Source organism: Pelophylax lessonae, assembly GCF_965119305.1.
Source record: "Pelophylax lessonae genome assembly, chromosome: 13".
Classification (NCBI taxonomy): domain Eukaryota; kingdom Metazoa; phylum Chordata; class Amphibia; order Anura; family Ranidae; genus Pelophylax; species Pelophylax lessonae.
In genome coordinates, this window is record NC_138780.1 from 116,625,175 (window position 1) to 116,651,686 (window position 26,512).

The 26,512-nt window shown below is 43.0% G+C and overlaps 1 protein-coding gene across 9 annotated transcripts in view; it reads right to left on the minus strand.

Moving 5' to 3' along the window:
* Positions 1–26,512, minus strand: part of RALGAPA1 (Ral GTPase activating protein catalytic subunit alpha 1) — a 508,613-nt gene that overhangs the window by 317,432 nt on the left and 164,669 nt on the right. For 4 of the 9 annotated variants that reach the window (XM_082275701.1, XM_082275699.1, XM_082275700.1 and 1 more), the window contains exons 17-18: positions 14,844–14,984; positions 4,387–5,688 (exon numbers count right to left, since the gene is read on the minus strand). In XM_082275701.1, coding sequence (XP_082131827.1) covers positions 4,387–5,688; positions 14,844–14,984 — 1,443 coding nt within the window. The remainder of the gene's footprint in view (positions 1–4,386; positions 5,689–14,843; positions 14,985–26,512) is intronic. The other 5 variants (XM_082275707.1, XM_082275706.1, XM_082275704.1 and 2 more) reach the window with 3 other exon arrangements.

Genomic DNA, 26,512 nt, shown 5'->3' on the forward strand with positions numbered 1-26,512 from the left:
TTTAGGCACATTTTCATTTTACATACATGCTCAGGTCCCATTGTGTACTTAAAAGTGGGGTATGCCTATAGATAGGAAAGTAGATCATATTCATCTTGTTTAAACTTTATTTTACATTTCTTCAGTTATTTCCTGATCTCCATGCCTAGGCAAATGATGTCATATATCCCAGGAGTCTGCAGGAGGGGTTTTCTCTGCCAGCCTGCATGCCTGAGCTAAGGGAAGATGGATTCCATGAAGTAAATGCTATATTATTCATCTGCCTTTACTCAAGATGGCCATGAGCAGAAAAGCTAGGGGATGTTTTTCAAAGTGATTTCTCAGTAAAATAAAGCATGGAGACATTCATGTATGTCGAAGTTTGCTTTGAATATGAAAAATGAATCAAATAAAGTTTTTGGTTTCTGATTCGGTGTAGTTCTGCTTTCCCAGCAAATAATGTTTGTTTGTTTTTTTTTTATTTTGTTAATTAAGGAGAGGGAATAGCATGAGCTGTTTACCCTTCGACTCTCTCTCTCAATGAAACATTATATGGTGCTGGCTGGGAGATGTCAGTCAGTTTGTAATTTTTTAAAGAGAGATAAGGAGAGTCTTGTCAACAAATCATATGAGAATACTAAATATGAATATACAATATTTCAGATTTACTTGACAAAAAAACACTTTGTTTTTTATATTTTATAAAAAAAAAAAAAAAGTGTTTTGTTTAAAGAAAACATATACAAAACTACTATACATTGCAATTAAGAAAACCAAAAAAAGTACAGAGGTGCATTGTTCTGTGCTTTTGAACATTAGTAGTGTCTGCAAAAAGCATATTACACAGACACACGTGCATTGAAATTTTTGGTATACATGATCATTGTGCCAATTCAAATGCACCCTTAAAGGCCCCCTTTAAGAGACAGAATCAAATGTGCAGTACAAATGATCATTCCTTGTTCTTTGATCAAACTGGATTACTTGTGAATATACTTCTGTTCCAACTGCAGACACTTTTTAATACGATTCCTCATACTGTGCAGCACTTCTGGCACTACTGGCTACTTCTCAATAACTAACTGACACTGTACCTGTTTATGACTTTGAACATGTAGTTCTTGTGAAAATTGCACAGCACATGTCCAATGAAAGGAGAGACATTTGTTTAAATCTGAAGCCTCACTTTGAATATTTACTGTATGTATTCTGTTCAAATAAAACAGCATGGCAAAAACAAGGGAAGTTGAGAACTTTCTTGGGACCATTTTCTCAGGAAAGCAGAATACAGGTAGTTATTACGTAAAACAAACCAGATTATTGATTCCCAGATACCAGCATTCCCACATAGACACACAAACTCTGATACAACAGAAACACAAATGCCAGCACACACTTGCAGTAAGTGCCATGTCAATGGAAACCACACAGCAAACTAGCACAGTGTGTTCTTACGTGTTTGATTTGTATGAGGATGCCCACAGTATGGCCTGAAAACACTTTTGTACTGTTTATGTAAACTTCAGTAAGGCCTCATTCACATGGGTGTACTTAAGCATACACCCAGTTGAGGGGCGTTTTGCCTGTGCGGATTGCACGGGTATTCCAGCAGTCCCATTCATGTCAACTGGAATGCAGTGGATGCATTGACACAGCTTCCTATTTGACATCCGTGTAGGTGCTGGTGTGAATCTCTGAATGCACACAGTCTGCTTTCAGGGATCCGCATCCACATGGATGTCAAATTGGGAGCGGTAACTGTATCCATGCAGCCGCTGCGTTCCAGTTGGTATGAATGGCACTGCCTGCATGCAGTTGCACAGTACATCTAAGAATCCTCTACAGGCAAAACACCCTTAAGTATGCCTGTGTGAACAAGGCCTAATAAGATATTTCAAATCAACTGGACTGTCTTACCAGTTCAGAAACTGAACCGGAACACACAGTTGAACTGCAAAAGGGAATTTTTCCATCTAAAAAGTTAATGTTTAAAGGAACACATAAAAAATGTCAGAATAGCTCTTTCTTTCCACTGGCAATAGGAATAAAATGGTGCCTGTTGCATCTTACCCAAGCACTTATCAATACCCTTGTACCCCAAGCTTAGTTAAGGACTGAAACCCTCTGCAGAGCATTCTCTGAAACTCACTGTGATGGCACACTAGAATAAGGAAAATCTAGGGAAATGATTTACTGCAAAAAGCTCATCTTGAGTACTATATGGCCAAAAGTATGTGGAATATTCTCCAAATGAATATGTTTAGGTGTTTCCAGCGAGGAGCTCTGGTAAAGCAAGAGCATACACATACATTTTAAGCAAATTTGCACTTACATCCTTAAAAGGAAACAATTTGGAGATTAGCCTTTTCTTTTGATCCAGTGTGATCAAGCCAGATGCACAAAGAGATAATTTGGCTAGTTTGTTGTAAAAAATCTTGAGCAAGAGCACAAGCTGTTAAAGCCATAAATGTTGAGTGCAACTGCATATTAAAGTCGAACTCCAGGTATGATCCTTATTGAATACTTCTATTGGTCCAGCTTAGAACAATTTAAATACGCATATTTCATACTTGAGGGTCCATTGTGGAAACTGACAATTACTGTAGGAGTTGGCCTACACTACCTCCCAAGTCCTGTGCCAAGCAGCTTTCCCTATGTACAATGACCAAAGGGTATCGCTTGCTCACTTGGCACTGCCACCATTAACAGAATGCCTTGTTTTTTTCAAGTGAATACAAGAAATTTATTCATTTGAAAAATGCCTTGTATTCATTAAAAATACAAAGCTTTCTTATGAATTGCTGCAGTGCTTAGTGAGCACTGACTACTACAGTTATTGTTAGCATCCAAAGTGAACCCCCAAGTAGGAGATATGCATACTTACATTGGTCCAAGCTGGAGCAATGTGTGTATGCAATGAAGATCTTACCTAGACTTCAGCTTTAATGCCTGTGGTTTTAAAATGGTATGTGCAACAAGCTCCAATCTGTGTGATGGTCAAGAGATCACAAACATTTGGCCATAGAATATAAAATGCACAGTTAAAATACACACAGTAAGCAAACTGCCTCATCTGTCAAAGGATTTGTTACGTCCAGACACATTTGTCATTGACACACCTCTGCCAGCCATCCCAGCCTGCAAGGTGATACAACTTACTTTACTATTATTAGAGCAAGGTAACACCATTAACTCTTTATAACTTTAGTGGGGTCACCTACTATACTCCAATGGAAGTGTGTTTTCGACCTGACCATCCTTTGCTTGTGCCTACAAAAAGCGCTATGTATCCATGTCTTCATGGGGCTTAAAGAAATAAAGCAGAGGGCAGTCCCCTTGTCAAAACGCAAAAGCTCAGGGAGGGGAAATCCCTGTACTAACACATCTGACAAACGCTGGGCTGAACGGGAAAAAAAACTTCCCGTTGTGTACTCAGCATTAAGCCTAGTACACCGGCCCGAACGTCGCTTCAATAAAATCCGTCCGACATTCGGCCTGTGTGTATGGCAGCCAGGCTGGCCTTTGTCGGGTTAACATGCTGGAAAACTAGTTGGCTGAGAGCACTGACTGGAGTGTTCTGGCAGAAGGGGGGGGGGGGCGTGGGGTCAGAACACAATAGCTCAGTGGGAGTGATCACTGTACTAACATCAGATTGTTAGTACAGAGGCTCCTACTGGAGCTGTCAGTTCTTTCTACTCAACTCGCTCAGTTCAACGAAAAAAACCTAGTGGTGTGTACTAGGTTTTAGACATTGTGTTATAATCAGTCATTGTTGTTCTATTAGACTGTGCTCTTGCAGTTTGCCTGTAAAAAACTAGAGCAAAACGCTTTTACGCTTGACCATCCGGTGCCATGTTTGTATTGTTTTAGCCAGTTGTATAAATGTGAAAGCATGAGCTACAATGTGTCAAAAACAGAAAAGAAAAGAAAACAACACATAAAACAATTGTTTTAGCAATGAGATTATGAGTCATCTGTGATCTGTTAACAAGAATGAAATGCTTCTCATCCATTCTGTATCGGACAAGTTACTGCTGACAAAACAAATGACTTAAAGACAAAACACTGAACAAAAGTGATCCCTAGCCATCAAGGAAAAGAACATATTGGCCATAAAACAGCAGCACTCACCTCACAGGGAGGGGGTTAGTACAGAAAGCAGAGATGCTGAAAAAGGTAAGGAGCAACACTTTGAGAAAAGGTTATATCAGGCACAAGGGAGCCAACATGCAAAGATCCCAGAGAGGGTGTCAACGAGGCATTGGGTGAGGAAAAAGCAGCAAGTCATCCCAAAAGAAGCTCCTGATTGCTGGCAGCTGGGGTTTTTTCATCTGCAATACAAAGCCAAACGGGTGTTGCGTCTCTGCATGTGCTCTGGGAATGCATCCCAGGGCTGAAGGATCTCACCTGCTGCCTTCCTTCCAAAATAGCCCATAACATGACCGTACAGGTCCTTCAGTGGAGCCTCGGCTGCCGTCCTGTGCTGCTTCTGCAGGGACACGCTGGCCTTAGGTTTCGAGAGAGCATGGACAACAGTTTTGTATACGCCTCCTAAAGAAGCATGAGAAGGGGCTCTCTCTTGACTGCTAGACCTCGGCCTCGTGCGGCCAGCTTCCTTCTGCACTTGAGAGGGAGGATAAGTTACATCAGTTTGGTCATTACCTGTCTGGCTAATTCCAGATGCTAATCTCACTGCCCCCATGGCTGCAAATGCGGTTGGCTTGCCTGGATCTACAACAATGGAAGAGTTTGAACTTAAACCACTTAACTTCCGTAGCCTGGCCTTCCAAGGGGCATCTTTGTTCTCCATGGAATTGCAGAAGAGCACCGCCTCAGTGCCTGGGCGGAAGGAGACCTGCACAGTGCTGCGTTTCCGGCGCATTGCTTTGGCCTTATGTGTCATAGACTCGCACATTTGCTTTATGTTGGCCCCATGTTCACTGTGGTGAGATTGAGAAGATGGCAATTCAAAAGCTTCATCTTCCTCAGCAGCTTGCTGTCTAAAAAAAGCTCTTTTCCGGTCACCTTGCTCCATGCCAGTTTTATCACCGTCAATGATTTCCCCATCAGCCAGAATCCTTACATGGACATCCCTGCTCCTACCACTACTTTTTAACCCCCCTGTTTTTTTAGGAACGTGTTCTTCTATGCCTGCACTACACTCAGACTGTTGAACATTGGAATGTGTGTAAGGAAGCCCTTCGGAAAAGACTGAATAGACCTCTCCTTTACCACATGGCTCTAGCTCTGTAGAATGCTCCATTTTCTTATCCACAGATGTGGATGCCAATCTATTTTTTACTAACCCTTCCTCTTTTAAAAAAGCCCTTAAACGTGGCAAAAGATCTGTCCCTTCTAACTCCTCATACCATCCCTGCTCAATGTCTGCATCTGTCAATCCAGCTGAGCCAGCCAACTGGCAAAGGTGATCATATATACTGCCATCGGCCTGTGTTAGGGGTGCTTCCTGACAGTGTGGGTTAGCACAAAAGGGATCCGAAGTCTGAGGGGAAGGATGGTCTGCAACAGGCACTGCACCTTTCAGTCTCTCAGCTGCAAAGGGCCCCACGATGTCAGAGGTGCTGCTACTGCGAGGCAGAGTTGTGGTTTCTTCGTGAATGGCTCCAAAGGTCTCTGAAGGGGTCTCTTCACTCTGAGAATAATGCCTTACCCGTTGTGCACGGGGAAGCACTGGGGCATCCTCCATTTCTGTCAAACAAGAGAAGACAGGAATCAGATTTTGAACTAAGGATACAATTTTGTTACATTCAGTAAAAGGCAACTCCAGCTAAAACTTTATTTTTGTGTGTTCATTAGTAAGCAGATTTACATGCTGGCCTTATTTTTCATCTATATGGGACTCTAGAAGTAAGCTTCCCTCATTCCCACTTCCCATCCAACTGCCACAGCTATGACAAAGCCAAATAATGGTGCCATGAGGATTCCCCATTCATATATTCACCTTTGGTATAAAGAAAACAAATAACTGTGGGCGATCTTTGTAACTGGAAGGTGTAAGGTCTGTTTCACACCAGATGCTTTCCAGTGCATTTTTATCGTGCATCAAAACTGCATAAACAGTGTTTAATATGGATAGCAATAGCTCTCGTTCACACCAGTACAGTGTGTTCCAGTGCAGTCAACAAAAGTACAACATGTTGCATATCTTCTGTATGTAATGCATAATAAACCTAAAACATTACATTTTGCTGGAGTTGTCCTTTAAAATTGGTAAAAGAAAACAGCAAGGAAACTTTTGAGTTAGCTTAACAATTGTGTGCCACTGTGTAGAAAGAGGTTTACATTAAAATAGATTCAACAGAGATTGGAATACTAGAAAAAGAAATGTTTCTAAACATCTTTTTACACAGAACATTCAACAAATCCAAGCCCAAGGGTATTCATTTGCTTTGGGTGTCATCAGGATAGGGATTAGGGTTAGGTAGGCTTTAGTTAGTACAGAGGTTTCCATAAAATAAACAGCATGCAATAGAAGGCATAGAGAGCCAAAGCTGATGCATATAAAATGTCTTTAGCTTCCACCTAAGACAGTCTATTTACTCAACCTGAAGACTATTTTTTTTTTTTTTTTTAACACACAAGGGTTTCAATAGCAATCCTGCTTTGTAGTTCAGAGTTTAATTCTGGCCTCTGCTCCACCTACATGCAGTTTGCTTGTCCTTTACATGTTTGTGCAGTCTTATATTGAGTGCCCCAATTTCTTCTCACACTATAAAGTTTTTGAAGGATTCTTGTTTCTAAGAGCAACTAATCAGATCCCTAGTCCAGCACTGTAAGAGAGAAAAGCAGATTCTGTTTTGGGCAGCAAGGCCAACGATCCTTATCCTTCAGACTCAGGAGGCTATTGACAGGCAGGTCAGGATTTACCTAAACTGGCTGAGGTTGTGTTTCTGAAAAGGATTATGCACTGCGATGTTGGCAGGGACTAACATGTTTCAGCTTTCTCTGTAAATAACTGCACCGGGACAATCTAGGCTTAATGTCACCTGGGCCAATTCCACCCTAAAAAAAGCTTTATTTTTGTAAATTTGCTAGGGTACTCCCTAGCAAATTGTGTTTGTGTTCAAGACAGCCAAAGTGGGTTAGATGATGCAGGCCATCATTCACCCTAGAAGACAACAAACAACCTTTGAAGCAGTCTGTGGGGAACCTCACAAAGGATGAGATAAGCACTGCAGTGAAAGTCAGCAGCACGATTCATTTCAGCTGCCACAGTATGCCCCTAATGTTTTTTTTTTTTTTGTTTAAAAGGTGCAAGACAGCATATTTTTAATACAAAAATCACTTCAGCTACTGCAAATGTATGCCTCTTTAAAAATACATTTAAAAAAAAAAAATAGTTTTTGTTGTGTTTTTACATTTTACTTGGTGTATTTAACCGGTTGCCGACCGCCGCAAGTACATATACTGCGGCGGTCAGCTCCGGCCAGGCAAAGTGACGTATGGGTACGTCACTAGCCTGTAAGCCAATAGGGGGCGCGCTCCTGCCCTGGCTCGTTCACGGACACCTCCGTGCGTGTGACCGGCGGACCCGATGTCCGCCGGTCATTCGCGATCGTCCGCCTTGAAGGGAGAAAGGCAGGCAGCTAATGTAAACAAAGCCGCCTGTCATTCTTCCCTGTGTAACAGCACAGATCATAAGGTCCTGCTATGTAGGACTGTTGATCTGTGCTGTTACATGTAAAGCCACATCCAATCACAGTTAGAAACACGCCCCTAGGGACACACTTAACCCCTCCTTCCCCAATAAAGTTAACCCCTTCCCTGCCAGTGTCATTTTTACAGTAACAGTGCATATGTATAGCACTGATTACTGTAGTAATGTCACTGGTAACCCCAAAAGTGTCAAAAATGTCAGTCAAGGGTCTGATCTGTCCGCCGCAATGTCGCAGTCCCGCAAAAAAATAAATAAATCGCAGATCGCTGCCATTACTCGTTAAAAAAAAACAACAAAAATTACAAAAATCTTTCCCTTAGTTAGTAAACGCAATAACTTTTGCGCAAACCAATTAAAATACGCTTATTGTGATTTTTTTTACCAAACATATGTAGCAGAAAACAAATTGGCCAAAAATGTTAAAAAATTTGGATTTTTACATTTTTTTTGGGGGGAATTTCATATAAAAAAATGTGAAAAATATTGTTATTTTTGCAAAATTGTCGCTCTTTTTTTTGTTTATAGCGCATGATCAAAAAATCGCACAGGTGATCAAATACCACCAAAAGAAAGCTCTGTTTGTGGGAAAAAAGGACGTCAAATTTGTTTAGGAACAGCGTCGCACGACCGCGCAATTGTCCGTTAAAGTCACGAAGTGCGGAATCGCAAAATAGGCCCTGGTCAGGAAGGGGGTAAAATCTTCTGGGGCTTAAGTGGTTAATTAAAAGTTGTTAGTAGAAAAAAAAGGGGGCTCAAAAATAGCAACTTTTGCAGTTTAAGCGAAGGTTCACATACACGCGACGCTACTTCCCGGGGCGACCTCCGAGATCGCGGTGCGAGCAGCGCGCCGCAACCTCATAACTAGTCTATGCGGTCGCCTCCTGGTCGCCCCAAAGAAGCTCCGGACCCTTTTTCTAAGTCGGAGCGACTTGTGTCGCTCCTATTAGAACGGGTCCGCAGCTTCCCTATGGGAGGCGACCTGCGGCGACCTATGAGGCGACCAGGTCGCCTCACAGGTCGCCTTAGTGTGAACGGGGGCTTACACCAGGCACATTTGCTTGTGTTTGATATCTCTCTAAACTTTTAATGTTGCAGTTTAGACACTTTGTACTGAGTAAAATGCCTCAAATAATAAAATACTCCAAAAAGTGTGCAACAAAGGAATTATTTTGTTTCATTTTTTTTAATTCAGCTTTTTCTAAACTACTTTTTTTTCTACTTTTTTTTTTACACATTGCATCCAGAAAGTATTCACAGTGCTTCACTTTTTTAACATTTTGTTATGTTACAGCCTTATTCCAAAATTGATTATAATAATTATTTTCAAACAATACCCCATAATGACAACACAAAATTATTTGTTTGAAATCTTTGCAAATTTATTAAAAATAACAAACGGAAAAAAATCACTTGTACATAAGTATTCACAATACATAATTGGGCAACTATGGGGAAAATGGGGTTTAATTTTGATAAATGTAAAATTTTGCACTTGGGGGCAAAGAATACGCATGTATCATACATACTAGGGGAGTACAAGTGGGGGAATCCATAGTGGAGAAGGATCTGGGTGTTATGGTAGATCATAAGCTTAAAAATAGCATGCAATGCCAAGCTGTGGTTTCCAAAGCGAGCAAATTCCTTTCTTGTATTGAGATTTATAGACTCCAGAGCGAGAGACATAATTTTGCCCCTGTACAAGTCATTAGAAAGATCTCATCTGGAATATGCAGTTCAGTTTTGGGCACCAGTTCTCAAAAAAAAAAAAAAAATATTTGAGGGAACTGGAGAAAGTGCAGAGAAGGGCAACCAAACGGATAAGAGGCATGGAGGAGCTCAGTTACTGTATTAGGATAGATTGGAGGAACTGAATTTATTCTCTTAAGAAGAGGCGATTAAGGGGGGATATGATCAACGTACAAATACATAAGGGGTCCATATAGTAAACATGGCGTTGAGTTATGCACTTTAAAGGTCCCCACAGAGGACAAAGGGGCACTCTTTATGTCCAGAGGAAATGAGAGTTCATCTCCATACAGGGAAGGGTTTCTTCACAGTAAGAGCTGTGAAAATATGGAATAGATTCCCTCAAGAGCTGGTTCTGGCCAGCTCAGTAGAATACTTTAAAAAAGGCCTGGATTCTTTCTTAAACATACAAAATATAACTGGGTACTAACATTTATAGGTAAAGTTGATGCAGGGAATATCAGAGATTGCCTCTCAGGGGATCAGGAAGGAATTTTTTTCCCCTGCTGTAGCAAATTGAATCATGCATTACTGGGGTTTTTCGCCTTCCTCTGGATCAACTGTGGATATAGGATTGTGTATACAGGATTGTATTATTTATTTATTGCTTAAAATAGATGGACTTGTGTTTTTTTTTTTTTTTTTTACTTTAACTATGCAACTTTGTTGAAGCACCTTTGACACCAATTACAGCCTCGAGTCTTTTTGAGTATGATGCTACAAGCTTGGCACACCTATTTTTGGGCAGTTTCTTTCATTCTTCTTTGCAGGACCTCTCAAGCTCCTTCATGTTGGATAAAGAGCATCAGTGCCCAGCCATTTTCAGTTCTCCTCAGAGATGTTTGATCGGGTTTAAGTCTGGGCCACTCAATGACATTCACAGAGTTGTCTCGTAGCCACTCCTTTGTTATCTTGGCTGTGTGCTTAGGGTCGTTGTCCTATTGGAAGATGAACCTTTGCTCCAGACTGAGGTCCAGAGCGCTCTGGAGTGGGTTTTCACCAAGGACGTCACTGTACATTGCTGCATTTATCTTTCCCTCGATCCTGACTAGTCTCCCAGTTCCTGTCACTGAAAAACATCCCCAGAGCATCATGCTGCACCACCATGCTTCATTGTAGGTATGGTATTGACCAAGTGATGAACAATGCCTGGTTTCCTTTAGGCAGGCTGTCATGTGCCTTTTACAGGAGGAGTGGCTTCTGTCTGGCCACTCTACCATGCAGGCCTGATTAGAGGAGTGCAGCAGAGATGATTGTTCTTCTAGAAAGTTCTCCTCTCTCCACAGAGAAACACTGGAGCTCTGTCAGAGTGGCAATCGAGCTCTTGGTCACCTCCCTAAGGCCCTTCAGTTTTGCTAGGCCGCCCGCTCTAGGAAGAGTCCTGGTGGTTCCAAACATATTCCTTTTACGGCTGATGGAGGCCACTGTGCTCATTGGGACCTTCAATGCTGCAGAAATGTTTCTGTACCCTTCCCCAGATCTGTGCTTCGAAACAATCCTGTGTCGGTGGTCTACAGACAATTCTTTGGACTTCATGGCTTGGTTTGTGCTCTGACATGCACCATTAACTGTAGGACATTATAAAGACAGGTATTTGCCTTTCCAAATCATGTCCAATTAACTAGATGTACCACAGGTGGACTCCAATTAGGTTGTAGAAACATCTCAAGGATAATCCAGATGCACCGGAGCTCAATTTTGAGTGTCATGGCAAAGGATGTGAATACCTATGTACATGTGATTTTTTGCGTTTTTTTAATTTTAATACATTTGCAAAGATTTTAAACAAAATTCTTTCACGTTGTCATTATGAGGTATTGTTTGTAGAAATTTGAGGAAAATAATGAATTTAATTCATTTTGAAATAAGGCTGTAACAAAACAAATTGTGGAAAAAGTGAAGAGACGTGAATACTTTCCAGATGCACACTATTCACAAATGGATTTGTTTGTAAACAAATCCATTCATAGTACTCTGCTGTGAACAGAGTACAGTGTTGAGTCACCATTGCCCTCATTTAATGCTGACATTCATATAAATGGGTTAGTTTACGTACAAACCTATATCTAATCTGAGGCTCTGAGGAAGAGGCGCTGCCGCGAAATGCGTAAGCCTGCACAGCTTCAGGGGACGATTCAATCCCGATCTTGTTGCTGAGGATTTTATATCTATTTATATCTATTTGATGTGCTTTTTATCAAGAAACTCGTTTGTGAGAATTTTTAATCTATTATTTTAATAAACCTGTCTAAGAGATAATGCACTAGGCCGGTGCGCCCTTGTTTTGTTGTCGTTTATAGTGTTTTCCGGACCACCCTGGTCCAGCGTGGGGCTGCAAGGCTTAAGTATTATCAAGTTGCCGTGTCATCTGTTCTCATCTACAAGCCTACAGTCAGGTTGGACAAGACGATTGCACCACTCAGAGTGCAGGGAATAGGCGCTGCATCGACAGTACATTTGCTTGTTTATACCTGCAAATCACAGAGACTGGTGCAGAGTGTGTAGGTGAAGGGGGAGGAATGTTTGGACAGGAAGAGGTTCGGGAGTGATCTGATTGGGTAAGATATAGGCAGGAGAAGAGCAGTTTGACTGGGGGAGAGGGCTGGGGAAGGAGGAGTCCGACAGGGAGAGAAGTGCCTGGGAAGGGTAAGACTGGCTGGGACACAGCTAGGAGAGGAGCAGATGACTTAAGGAAAAGGGGGCCAAGGAGGAAAAGGTGTGTGCAGCGGAGTAAGCAAACCTACAACTGTTTGTTTGAAGGGTTTTCTTACACAGGGGCAAATCAATTCAGTATCCCTGTGCTCCTGACCTTCACTGCCAGGCTGCATGTCGGGTACCACTCACAGCTCCAGCTAACTGGAATTATGAAAGCTTTTTGACCCAATTTGTTCTAATGCTTTCCTACTCAAATATTTACTTTGGCTGTGAACTGAACAAAACTTCCTTATGCCATTACCAAAACAGATTAGCAGTTAAGTCCTAACTCGTTAATAATTACAGCTAGTAGTGCACTACATAATCAGAGGTCAAATAATTACTTTGACCTCTTCTGCACGTCATTCTAAAGGAATCTGTAAAAGCTTGTTCTTAAATGTGTTATAGTTGTTCTACTGTGGTACGCTAGGTTAGCAATAAGACTACACATAACACTTATTTTCAAATACTGAAAAGAGCCTATAAAAGCCACATACACTGACTGTCATGAATGCAGAGCCAACTATAAAGGTTCAGAAGTTTTCCAGGAGGCCACTGATGGCTTTGCAGCTGCTCTCAGAGTGTTCCAAAACTATCTAGCATGGGGTCTAGGAGAGACAAGCCTCCCCACCAACTCAATTCACTTTGCACTTTCAGCCAGTAGAAATAATAAGAGGGCAAAAGGTTTGCAAATACCAACATGGGAAGTGTATGGGAGTAATTAAATCAGGAAACCAAATGAGCAAAAATAAATATTTTAAAGCTCAGAATGTATAAATCCTGTAGTTATAATTGACTACTAATTAGAAGTAAAAAAAATAGCTTGACTAGAAGATTAGGCTATACATTTTCTGTCTGGAGAAATCAATGCAAACCAGTGAGAATTAAAGTGGTTGTAAAGGCTCAAGGTTTTTTTTTTTTACCTTCATGCATTCTATGCATGAAAATGAAAAACCTTCTGTGTGCAGCTACCCCTTCTTACTTTCCTGAGCCCCATCTCGATCCAGCCATATGCATGACCGCCTCGGCTCTCCCTGCTCTCTACCTCCTCATTGGCTGAGACAGCAGTGGTAGCCATTGGTTCCCACTGTCAATTACAGGCAATGAGAGAACAGGGGTGTGGCCGAGCCATGCTCTGTGTGTGAAAAGACACACAGAGCAGCGGCTCGGGAGCCCCCCGTAACAAGCTGCTACAGGGGCACAAGGCAGGAGGGAGGGGCCAGGAGTGCAAGCAGGGGACCCAAGAAGAGGAGGATTAAGGCTGCTCTGTGCAAAACCACTGCAAAGAGCAGGGAAGTATGACATGCTTGTTATTTTTAAAACACAAAAAAAAAATCTGCCTTTAGGGCCCTTTCACACAGGTGTTCTGCATGTCCGTATGTCATCCTATTTTTTTGCGGATGATATACGGACATAATGTATGTCAATGGCATTGTGGATGTCAGCAGATGACCATCCGCTGACATCCAATTTTCGTCCTTTCAGTTCTGTTCCGTTTTTTGGAATGGAACAGAACCCTGCTGACATCCGCAATGGCCATAGACATACATTATGTCCGTATATCATCCGCAAACGGATGGGATGATATGCGGACATACGGAGCGGATGACACAAGTGTCAACCGCTCCATAGTGCCTGAGCGGATCGCAATGCGGTCCGCTCTGTGTGAAAGAGCCCTTAATATCACTGTAACAGAAAAATTATACATTAGCCAGAAGTTTGTAAATGCTGGAATAGAAAAAGTTTTAAACAAACATCAAGCAATAAGCAATTACCAAGCACTAATATTAGTGCCAACACAACATTTTAAATAGTGCAGAAAGCTATTAGGTCAGACATTCCCAAGAACAGTCCCCCCCACCCAAAAAAAAAAAAAACTCTCCCTATATAAAAGAACATAAAATTGCAAAAAGCTGGGCAAGCTGTAGTTCAGATGTCTTATTTCACATACATTTAGTAACAAAGCAAAAGGGTTTTCCAAACAGAGAATCCCAATACTCCACCAGTCACCAAAGGAGTATTTATTGAAGTCTTGTTGCCTGATTACTTTCATTTTATCTGGTCTGCATAAAATATGAAGGACCCTTAAAATAACATAATATGGGACTGTAAAATAACTTAATTCATAATGTAAAGTTTAACTGAGTATCAACACATTTTAAAAATACTTTTGAATATATGTTAAGGAACTTGGTAATAATGACTTGTTATTAACATAATAAACTGCTTTTTAATTAAAACAAACAAAAATTGGAGTGTAAATGGGTCTCAAACTTGAGATATTCAAAAGGATTTTATAAATCTTTTTTCTGTCCAAGTTGAGCTTGGCCCTTCTCCAACCATGCCTTTCTATTTTGGTTCTTCAATGGTATGGGCAGCTTCATTAACCAAGAGGAGCCCAGGAGGTAGTAGGCGTGGAACCAAACTTAACTTTTTGAGAAGATTTACATACAGCTTCAACTGCCTATACCTTCAGATCTACCAGTCCTTTTATACAAATGGTTATTACTAAAGAGAATCCCCAAAAAGAACATAAAACATCTGAACCACAACCAAAGCCCATCTATTAGAAATATTTGTGTACAACTAAAGATTTCTGAGCTGAAGCCATTAGAACAAGTAATTAGGGAACGTGCACAATAGCGAGGAGTTAAGAGAAGAGATTCCACCCTAACATTCATCTGTATTCAGTGTAGTTAAAGGGGCTGCAGACAGTGGGTATGTGCGCAGACAGAGGTGCCACTACCTGACAGCTCATCGGAAAGCAGAGTGAGAACAATATCAGGCAGAAGGGGTTTGGAAGGATGGATCAGGACAGGTGCACTTTTAGCGCTGCGGATAGAGGCTGATGGCAGGGCACTGTCCCCAATGGATCGGCTCCTCATGGCTTTAAAAAAGAAGACAGAAAGACAGGAGAGATCGGGGAGAAAAGGGACCGGAGAGGAAAGAGAAGTGACTGATGAGTGCAGCAAAACCACAAGAAGCAGGCAGAAAGTGACAATATGCAAGTGGAGAGTGTGCGCATTGTACATGAGGCACAGTAATGTGGAGGTGATGTTACAGATCATAATCAACAGCTGAGCAAGGACACAGGCAAAATAAAGAACAGACATATCTCAAACAGTAATATCACACTGAAGCACAACACACACATACAAATATGCAAATGTAGTCTTTGGGGAAGAATAAATGTTCTGAGCACTAACCACCAGGGGTTTTCATTCAGAAATTTGAAATATATATAGTTTTAAATCTTCACAAATCAATGTAAATGGGCAGAAAATTTTACAGAATATGATATATACATGTGCGTGAGACACACGTCACCCTATGCAATCAACTACATCTAACAAATTAGCTCAGAAGTAAACAATTAAAGAATGGAATGGAAAGCACAGCAAACAGCAGCCAACCTGTTTCCAACCTTTTCTGTGCAGTTTAAGGAGAATCTGTCATTAAATGTGTGTTGTCAATGACAACGTTCCTATTGCTGACCTGGCATTAAAACATAAAGTCCACTTACCTTGGAGTCCAGCGCCCCCTAATTTAAAAAATATTCAGGTTCGGCTATTTACTGTAGGCATAGGTGATGTCACTGGGTTGAGATTTGAGGATCTCAAAACTCAGACAACACTCCAGTGCAGTGCACACACTAATTATCTGATTATGGATCCTGGGCTTACCCAAATTCCTACGAGAAGGTCTAGTGACATCACCTTTACCTAGGCTATCCTGCTAGATCTGGGTGTAAGGTAATCTCCTATTAGAAGACCCAGTGTTATCACTCTTGCCTAGACTAGACTTCAAAAGCTGGGCGTAAGGCAAGATTCTGTGCGAAAGTCCAGTAGCAATGCCCTTTCCCAGTTTTTTCCATTTTTTTTCCAATATTGTTTATGCCTTTCACAGAGCATTTTTTTAAATTAGTGGGTGGGTGGCTTCTAGATAAGGGGCTTTGATTTGTCATGTAAGGACCACTTTAAGATTCTGCTAGCTCCCTGGCTTTGTTACCTAGTGAGTCACTGACCCAGAACAAGTGGGAAGGTCAGAAGATCCAACCTATTGATGGATTGAGGCAAGGAGTCAACATTACAAACTGGACTGCTGCCTATGGCGACTAAGTCATAATTCAGATTTTTTTAAATTGCAATAGAGATCTAGAATCCAGCTGGCTGCTGTAAGACACTAAACACTTTTTTTTTTTTTTCATAAGACTCACAGCATCTTCTTTTGTGTTGGAAAAACACAAAACCTAGGTAGATCATTGATGAAAGCTAGAGTTCTCTCCTGGAAAGAGGTTATGCATTACATATATAGGAACTTTTAGGTTTAACTTTTCCAAAGCTCACATAGTTAGTCAAGTTGAACTAATCATATGCTAAAGTTAACAGCTCAACCATGTTTATTCAGAATAAGTGTAGTATACAAATGGTCACTAAAATGTCTGAATGTGAAAATTTTTTTTGAAAGTGATGAACCAGGTTTGATACAACTAGACTTTATGTGAGATTCTTCATAGTGATAAAAACAAGACTGGATATTAAAATGCGTAATCATCCGTCTATGATGAATTTAAATCTCCTAAATAATGGTGACATCAAATACAACTTTAGGAAATGTATCAAAATGAAATGCCCATGCTATGTACCGCCATTCTGTCTTTCTGAAAATGTATTGATACCAATGAAACATAATTACACTATATAGCCAAAGGTACGTAGAGTGGAGGTGTTTTCAATGAAGGGTACTACTAATGCTAAGCATGCAAGGCGTTTTAGGCAACTGCATATTTCCAGCCTTGAAGCAACAGTTTAGGGAAGGCCATTTTCTGTTCCAGCATGACTGTACCCCTCTGCACAAAGTTAGGTCCATAAAAAAATTTGATTTTTGACTTATTGTAAAATTAATTTCTCTAATGTTCATTCGCAGACACAGCTCCTGATTCTTCCTAACCATTGGGTTTATATTGTCCCCTACAGCAAAAGGACAGGAAAAAGCTCAACTATGCCTATGAGCAGTCCCAAGGGGTATACACCCACTCTCAGCTATAGGCACTCAGTTTTGTTACAAGCAGTGTCAGAAGAAAACCAACTCCACAGAGAGGTGCGTGCTGTGTCCATCAATGAACATCAGAGAAATCGATTTTATGGTAAATCAAAAATCCCATTTTCTCTTTCGTTCATTGACGGGACACAGCTTCTTATCTTCTTGACCATTGGGACGTCCCGAAGCAGTGTTAAACATGAAGGGTGGGAAATACATCAGAAAAAAGTTCCCAAGGCCAACCATAGCCAATCAGGTAACAGAGCGCTACCATAAACAACTGGAGCTCACCTGAAACCAATACACCCTCAAAGAGGACCAAGTCCTCTAAACAGCAGGCTGAAGGGGGTAGCCGCTCAGGTGAGGCAAAGCACTCCGGTCAGATCCGCCATCCAGAAAATGTCTCACACCAAGGAAAAATTGGACCGCACTCAGTAGTAGATGAAATTAGAACTGTCGTTTATTCCTCATGAATACATCCATACAGACAGTGCATCAAAGGCATGCAAATAGGTTGACGCGTTTCATGATACAGAGACATTTGTCCTTGGTTTGAGACATTCTCTAAACTGCAAAACCTTGGGGCCAAAAGAAGCATCCACAGATGCCAACACATCCACTTTATAAGAACTTAGTAAACGTGTGCACCGACAACCAGGTGGCTGCATTGCAAACCTGCGTCACTGACGCATGATGACAGAAAGTCCAGGAGGCACTAGGCGCCCAAATAGAGTGCACCCCGACAGGGAAAAGAGGAACCTGACCCTTGATGGAATAGGCTAAACCACTATCTGTCTTGATCCATCTGAAAATGGTCGCAGCGGAAGCGGACAACCCTTATCGACGAGCTCTGTCTGTTAGCGCAAATAGAGAGTATCACTCCCTTAAAAACTCTGTAGCTGCCAGGTACACCCTAATTGCCCGGACCACATCCAAGGCATGCAAGGCAATTTCCTTTGGATGTTTAGGCCTGGGACACAAGGAAGGCAACACAATGTCTCCATTCAAATGAAAATCAGAGACCACCTTAGGAAGGAATGACGGACAGGGGGCGAAACACCACCTGGTGACTGCAGTGTACAAGGTGACTGCGTGACAACAGGATTAGGTCAATTAATTACTCCTTGGTGATCCCACCGTTCACTATTTGGTGCTAATATCACTCACCTGATTTCATCACTAGACCTCACTTCACTGCCACCTTATGAACTTTTATGCTGCTATTTATGTACTAAGTTCAGTATTATTTAGTAGATGTATGGACTTTTTGATTAGCTCTCACCTACGGCTGATTTTACTACTTAGTAAATAATTGACCTAATGCTGTTGTCACGCAGTCACCTTGTACACTGCAGTCACCTTATTCACACTCTAAGTGTTTTATGATTTAATCACTGCCATTTATTGGTGCCACTGTTCCGTTATTTATATGACTGGCACTGTATCCTCAGTTATTATTTGCACTTTTGTTGCACCAGTAGCACTCTATATTGTCATTCCGTTTACAAAACAGGAGTCACATTTTATTTACGGATTTTATCCATACCATTGATCTTTGTATATACACTTTTTTTTGCATTATTAGCACTTTATATGGTCACTCTGCTTACAGCACAGAAGTCACATTATATTTACGGATTGTACTTATACCATTGATTTCTGTACCTTATTACGGATAAGCGCAGCTTCATTACTGTATCACTTGCTATCTATTCAGTTTCTTTGGAAAGGCTGAAATAGGAGCCGCAGCTATCCCTTATCTTTAGTTTGTTATATATTTTTATTCTTATTCCACTCTTTAGTTCATAGCGCAGGGGCTTCCTCATACAAAAGAGCGAATACCTGGCCCTTGATGGTACTCAAGGCCAATTGCTGTTCAACCCACCGTTGAAGGAATGTTAAGATTCAATCCACCAAGAAGGAGCCAGGATGAACCCCAAGAGACTCACACCGCGCAATGTATGTCTTCCACGTACAAAGGTAGAAACAAAGAGGGGGTGTGTTGGGCGCTTGTGCCGACAAGTGGGACCCGCACTGGGATATAGGTGAAGAAGAGAGGGGATGGAGGGAAAAAATCCAGATCATGCAAAGTTCCAGTGTTGACCCCGAGGGCAGCGCTGTAGGCAGGCAGAAGCCAAAAAATCCCGCTGGCACATGAGAAGAGAGGACAGGCGCCACTGAGTACAAAGGTAGATCTTCCTAGAAGTATATTTCCTAGCTTCCAACAGCGTAGCAATCCCCAACTCAGACATACCTCTATCCTTCAGCATCTGGCGTTCAACAGACAAGTCGTCAAATCCAGCGACTGTAAAGCAGGATGGAAGATAGGTCCTTGGGACAGCAGATCCTCCCTGAGAGGAAGTCCCCAAGGAGCATCGGCAATCAGCCATACCAGATGGGCGTACCAAGACTGGCAAGGCTAGTCTGGGGCCACTAGAATGACCGGAATCCTTTCTGCCTCAATCCTGCACTGGAGTCGTGGCAGGAGTTAGAGAGGACTGGAACAAATCGGCAGCCCACCTTAGAATGCTGGCTACCACTTCTTGTGCCCCCTTGGTGATTGACATTGACCACGGCCGTGACCTTGTCCAAATGAATTTGTACCGGACACCCCTGGAGAAGAATTGTCCAATAAGCCAGACAATTCTGATCGCTCGGCGTTCCAGTACATTATTCGGCAGTGTGGAGGACACCTCTCCACCTGGACAGGCTGGCATCCGTGGCGACAACCATCCAGTAAAGGGGGCAGAAGGATTTTCCCTGTCGAAGCACCGGAGAACGAAGCCACCTCTAGAGACCGTGGATCTTTGTCCCATTTCACCAGAATCTCTTTTGCAGAGATCTTGTGTGGAACTGTGCAAACAGGCCGCTTCAAAAAGGTGGACACCATCAGGCCCAGCACCTGCATGCAAGCCCGTAGGAATGACCATCTGCTGAGCAACAGAAGCTGAATTGTCTCCTGCAATGTCTGGAGTTCTTCCAGAGGACTAAACACTCTGGCTGAGGCCGAGTCCAGAGTCAGACCCAGATAGTCCAGTTTTTGAGAACAGAACCAAAGCAGACTTCTGAAGGTTCAGAATCCAACCGAACCCCATCAGAGTTCGCAGAGTAATCTCCAGATGTTCATCAGAGCAGTCAGAGACTCCGCTCCCAGAAGAATATAGCCCCGGTACCCCAGGACCTCAATCCCCCGCTGACTCAAATGATGCCAGCACCGGGGTAAACACTTTTGTGAACACCCAAGGAGCAGAGGCGAGACCAAAAGTCAGTGCCACAAACTGATGCTGCTCCTTGCCCACGACAAAACGGAGGAAGCGCTGATGACTGGCACACATTAGAATGTGACGGTAGGCATCCTTGATGTCGATAGAAGCAAGAAGAAAACCCCCTGATGTAGGGACGCCACTACCGTGCAAATGGTCTTCATGCGGAACCATGAGGTTCAGAATTGGATGTACCTTGCCTTCCTTCCTGGGAACTGTAATGAGGTTAGAGTAAAAACCCCTGAAAACGTTCCGAATTGGTTACTTTAAGGGGTGATTGTTCCGGTCCCATTTCTTGCACTTCCCCAAAGAGACCGTGTAAGCGATCTGGGGACAATTGCAGGTTGGAATGGAAGAACCTTTTCGGTGGATAAGACCGAACTTGATCTTGTAGCCCGACCGAATAACTTTGTGGACCCAGGGAGGTCCCTGGATCGGGAATCCAGCGAAGACATCCCCCCACCCCAGATACAGGTGAGGGCGCCCTTTCATGCAGAGGCATCCTTATCTGCAGGTGTGGAAGAGCCCGCTCGTGGCTTGCAGAACGGGTCCTCTTGGAACCTCCGGTGGAGGCCCTGATTTTTGATGATCCCTTGTGTTAAGAACCTGAGGGACGAAAAAACCTCATGAGCCAAGGAGAATAGCCCATATCTACGATGGGGCTCCTTGCCTTTGGTAGCGGGAGGAAGAAGAGTACTCTTCCCCCCTGTGAGACCCTTCATAATGTCATCAAAGAAAGCTCCAAACAGGTGATCCCCTACAAGGGGAAGATCAGATAAGGCCTTCTTAGAAGTCTGGTCTGCAGACCAGCATTTCAGCAAGATAATACGCTGAAGGACCACTGCTAATACAGATAGCCTAGAAATCAATGGAGCCGCATCAAAAGAAGCATCACAGATAAACTGTAGCCCCTGGATCAACTGATCCGCCAGCTCCGCAAGACTGGGGGAAGCCGTTTCCCCTCCAGGTACCGGCGTAAAAGTTTAGCCCACTTGGTCAGAGTTTGCAACACCAGGGCAATCGTAAATACCAGCCTAAGTGCCAAACCAGCCACAGCGAACATATGGCGAGCCAAAGCCTCTGCCCTCCTATCAGCTGGATCTTTAAAGGCCGGGGACTCCTCAACCTGAATAAAGGTAGCTTTATTCAACCTGGAAACCGACGAGTCTGCTACAGGTGGGACCGTCCACCTTTTAAGCAGTTAATCCTCATAAAGGATACCGCAAGGTAAAAACGCTTAGGAACTACTGCGTTTTTGACAACCCCACAATTTTGTGACAATGTTGTCAAAGTAAGCGTAAAGGGGATTACCCTCACCATTTTGGAGGGCCTGTGGGTGCCGAGAAGGACCCAGCATCCCAGCAACCCAGCATCAGCTGCAACCTACACAAACAGTGCATCTACCAGCACCTTTTCATGTGCGGCTAGAGTAGCATAGGAATCATCTTCGCTATCTGAGCACTCAAGGTACGTGGACGCAGAGCAAGGTGACTCATGTAGGGGTCGGCCGAAACAATTTCAGGATCTGATGTAACAATCAGAGGAGGGCCGTCGACTGTGATCCTGCAAAGGGGACGCCGACCGCGTGCCCACCAATGGACCATCTACTGGACCCCGCAAAAACGGGACAAGGGGGTCGCCCTCCGAGCCCCTCAATAGAGGCCCACATAATAGGAAAAAGCCCCCTGACACGGACGTGCAGGCAGGGTACCCTGATGGTCCTGCGGCACTAAAAAGGGGCAGGTGCCCCACACAATATTGTGGGGGGGGGCTGAAAGACCCACAGTGACCACTGAAAGTTTAGAGGGGCTGGGGGTGATGGAGGGGAACCCGGGGTTCCCACGTCCCAGGGAGGGGCCCCACCCCAAAATCCTCCAGGCCCACCCCAAAATCCTCCAGGAGTAGGGGGGGGGGGGACAGCTACTTACCATACCAGTCACAGAGTGGGCACTGTTCTGGACAGATCACCGCTCCATCGGAATGTGGGTGGCTGTCGGCCAGAAGGAATGCTGCAAATCAAGCCAAAGCCGGGTCGCATGCGCCCTCGCGAGACGTTTAACTCGCAGGCCAGACCTCATGCAGTGGGGCTATGTCACGGCTGACCTAGCGCGGAGCTGAGACCTGCACGCGCTCACTGGACAGACTGGGGGGACCCTCTTGATCAAGATTATCCATTCCGTCGCCCAGTCCTGCAATTGATTGTAGATTCTCACAGGAACAAAATAATAAAGATAAGAAAAAATTCCATTCAAAAAAAAAAAACAAATCACCAGGACCAGAGATCCCAACTAGGTTCTTACTAGGTAGAAAAAAACTGAGTTCATATCCCCTGGAACTGTCCATAGGCGTAGTCAAGCTTTTTCCGGCCTATTCTCCTACTCCTGTTGGGAGCAGTATAACCCAATAGTTAAGAAGAATCAGGAGCTGTGTCTGTCAATGAACGAAAAAGAAACATGGATGGACAAGTCTTGAATGGAGCAACTTGAGTGGCCTGCACAGTACTCTGGCCTTAACCCTACTAATCACCTTGGAAAGGAACTGGAAGACTCACTGAGATAGGTCTTCTTGCACAACATGAGTACTCCTAATCTCTTTGGCTGAATGCGCACAAATTCCCAAACACATAACTAACTCTAACTCCTCGTATCAACATACAGCCCAGTGTATGAAGACGTGCAACACTGTTCTTTCAATTACCTGGAATCTATCGAATTGTTTGAAATACATGATCCGTATGCTTTAAAACTAATAAACTAATAAGATAACCAATAAAACACTTGTAAAAGAAAGTCTTCCCCAAACACTGCTGGCTGTTATAGTAGCAAAGGGTCAGTTGAATCTAACGGGCATTGTTTTGGAATGAGACATTCAACAAGTTTTTAGAGATGTGATGAGAGGGTGAGCACAGACATTTGATCATATAGTGTGTGTTCTATCCCAAACAGAGGAAAGTACCTTTACTTGGAACAACCTTGTGAATTTGTGAAATAGTATCACCCAACAGGTGCATGACAATTATAAGGAGCTTATTTGAAAAAGAAAAAAAAAGTGCAATGGTAAATAAGTGATAGCAGCCAGTCAGATTCTAGTTAAAGGGTAAGTTTACTTTTACAGAAGATGATCTGTACATCGCAAAAGCAGCCTCAGAGCTTGTAAGCATCATAATGGTCACAATGGTCAGCAATCATTGGTCAACAAGGTCACATGACTGCACTCACCATGTAAATGCTCCCTTGGCGCCTTTTTCTTCCAGAACAGCATCTCAAAAGAAAGAGGAAATTCTCACTGGTCAGCATGGTCACATTGCCGTGTGGACCAATAACCACTTGCCACGGTGAGCATTATACAAACACGAAAAGGAGGTTATAAGCGCAGAGGCTTGGTCATAATACCGAATATGCAAGAAAAGTAGTTATAAGGTATAAGTCCACAGCAAGTCCAAAAATGTCCAAGGAACTAGGGCAGGCTTCTTGGAAGAGTTTAGCAGACTCTTGATAATCTGGATATACACAGACAAAAACAAAAGCAGAGAAGCGCCTCTAAGTGCAGAATGACTGTGTATTTAAATAATCCCCACAACAGGGCTACTTACAATAAATATGTAAAAAATAGGCACATCAATAAGTGTAGGTCCGGAATGCTAGTTGAAGCGGGCAGCGGGAGCTGTTGGTAATGTCAGGTGGAATGTGACGGGAGTCCCCGTGTGGAGGAGAAAGTCGACTGAAGTCCTTCCTGAAGTGGATGGAGCGCAGAGTGGAACACATCCAGGAGCATGATAACGCAGGCAGGGCTTAGGACCAGAATGCAACGCATTTCGGAGCATGCGCTCTACAACATAGGGGTATGTGCGCTCCCTTTTCAAGCAAATTTCAACACCTAAAGATGTGACACCAGCCAGCCAGCTCGTGGAGAGAACTGAGCAAGCCATGTACATCGGAATTAAAACTGGTAAATATTTACAATGTAACACACATAAATACATAATAAATAATAAACTATATAATAGATAGACAAACAATAATACAAAGAGATCATTACTTGACAGACATTTCATGAGGTTAAAAAAACAAAACCTAAAACTGGACCTTTATGAAGGGAGAGGGTGAGGGTTAGACCGGAGAGGGGAAGGGAAAAGTTATATGTAAATATATAAGAATATATGGGGTGTTCTGGGGCTAGGACCACACCCAAATCGATAGGGATAAACTATAAATAATTGGGCCAACTGTCAATTATTGCTTCAATGGAGGTAAATACATATTAAAGCTAAGGGAATACCCATGATCATATGTGGATTCCATACATGTGGGGAGACCTTATGGTGTCCCCACATGCATACAATCCTGGGGTACAAGTGTGATGCAAAATAGAGCAGAGGGGCAATAAAAAAGGAGGGGGAAGAGGGGAAAAAGGACAATGGCATAGGATGGTACTAACATCCAATTCCTCATTAAGGCCCCTAGGCAAGAGGGTGTCAAGGATAAATATCTAGTAGGTCTCCTGTTGGCAGAGCCGCTGGAAACGCTCTGCCTCGGGGAGACCCAAGCATAGCTTTAATGATCCACACTTGCAGACCCTCCGTAGACTGATCATGAAATTCCTGAAAATGACGAGGTACACTATGTTTACCCTACTCCTCCTCGATAAAGCAATGATGTTCTCCAAATCTTTTACGAAGAGGGTGAATAGTGCAACCCACGTAAAAGAGGCCACAGGGACAGGATAAACAATATATGACATGATCCGCAGAACAACAGTAAAAATTTATAGTAAAGGTATTACCTTTGACTGTAAAGTCTTTTTATCCCCGATGGACAAACCTGCACGTTTTACAGTGGCGACATTGGTACATCTCTTTAAGGGGAATCAAACAAAGTTGGTCAGTGGGGCGAACAGAAAGCTTGGGTTTAAATGTACTCGAGTACTATTTTGTTTTTAGGTTAGGTGCTCTTCCATAGGTAATCTTGGGATTAGCCTCATTGAGATTAGCCTCAATGATATCCTGTAAGTGTGGATCTTGTAAAAGAATAGCCCAATATCTGTTGGTGATGGATTACATCCTACGGTATGGTTATGGAAACGTGCGATGAATCTAAATGACTGTTTGGGTGGTTTGCCATTTAGGTATGTATGGTATGCTATTTCTACCAACTCATCAGAATACCCTTTTTCTGAAAAGTTTTGTTTTAGAAGGTGACCTTGGGTCACATAATCAGAATCATTGGTGCAATTTTGTCTTAGCCTGCAGAACTATCCCTTTGGAATGTTACTAATCCATCTGGAGCGGTGGCAGCTGGTGTAGTGCAAAAAGGAACTGCCAGCAGTCAATTTTGTATAATATTTAGCCTGAATGGTGAAGCTCATATGGTAAAGTTTCAGGTCTAAACGGCTAAAGAATTGTTGTTATGAACAGATGTAAAGGAATGGCCTAGGGCAGGGGTAGGCAACCTTGGCTCTTCAGCTGTGCTGAAACTACAAATCCCATCATGCCTCCGCCTTGGGGAGGCATGCCTGTGGCTGTCAGTCTTGCAGTGCCTTATGGGACTTGCAGTTCTACAACAGCTGGAGAGCCAAGGTTGCCTACCCCTGCCCTAAGGGGCTGTTGTTGCAGTATCTGCCAAAATCCTCCACCTGGGATGGAGTCTTATCCCAGATGATAAGGATCTCATCAATAAAGTGACCCAAAAACTGAATTTTTGTAAAATCTTACCGTAAAATTCCTTTCTCTGAGTCCTCCGACAGTCGCCGCCCACTCACACAGTCTTCACCAATGGGTATTGACCTTCGCTCCGCAGGAGTAGCTAGGCATAAAACTTGTTAGTAACAAAGGCTTTTAGCATAGACACACCCCTAGGGGCTGTCCCACTAGTCAATACCTCCCTGCACCAGCATTCCCAACTCAGTTTGGTAGCATAGCAGTAAGAGTACACAAGACCCCAAAAGAGGGGCGGGGGGCGGCGACTGTCGGAGGACTCAGAGAAAGGAATTTTACGGTAAGATTTTACAAAAATTCAGTTTTCTCTTACGTCCTCCGACAGTCGCCGCCCACTCACACAGTCTTCACCAATGGGATGTCCCAAAGCAGTGTAGACATGAGGGGTGGGAGACGCAA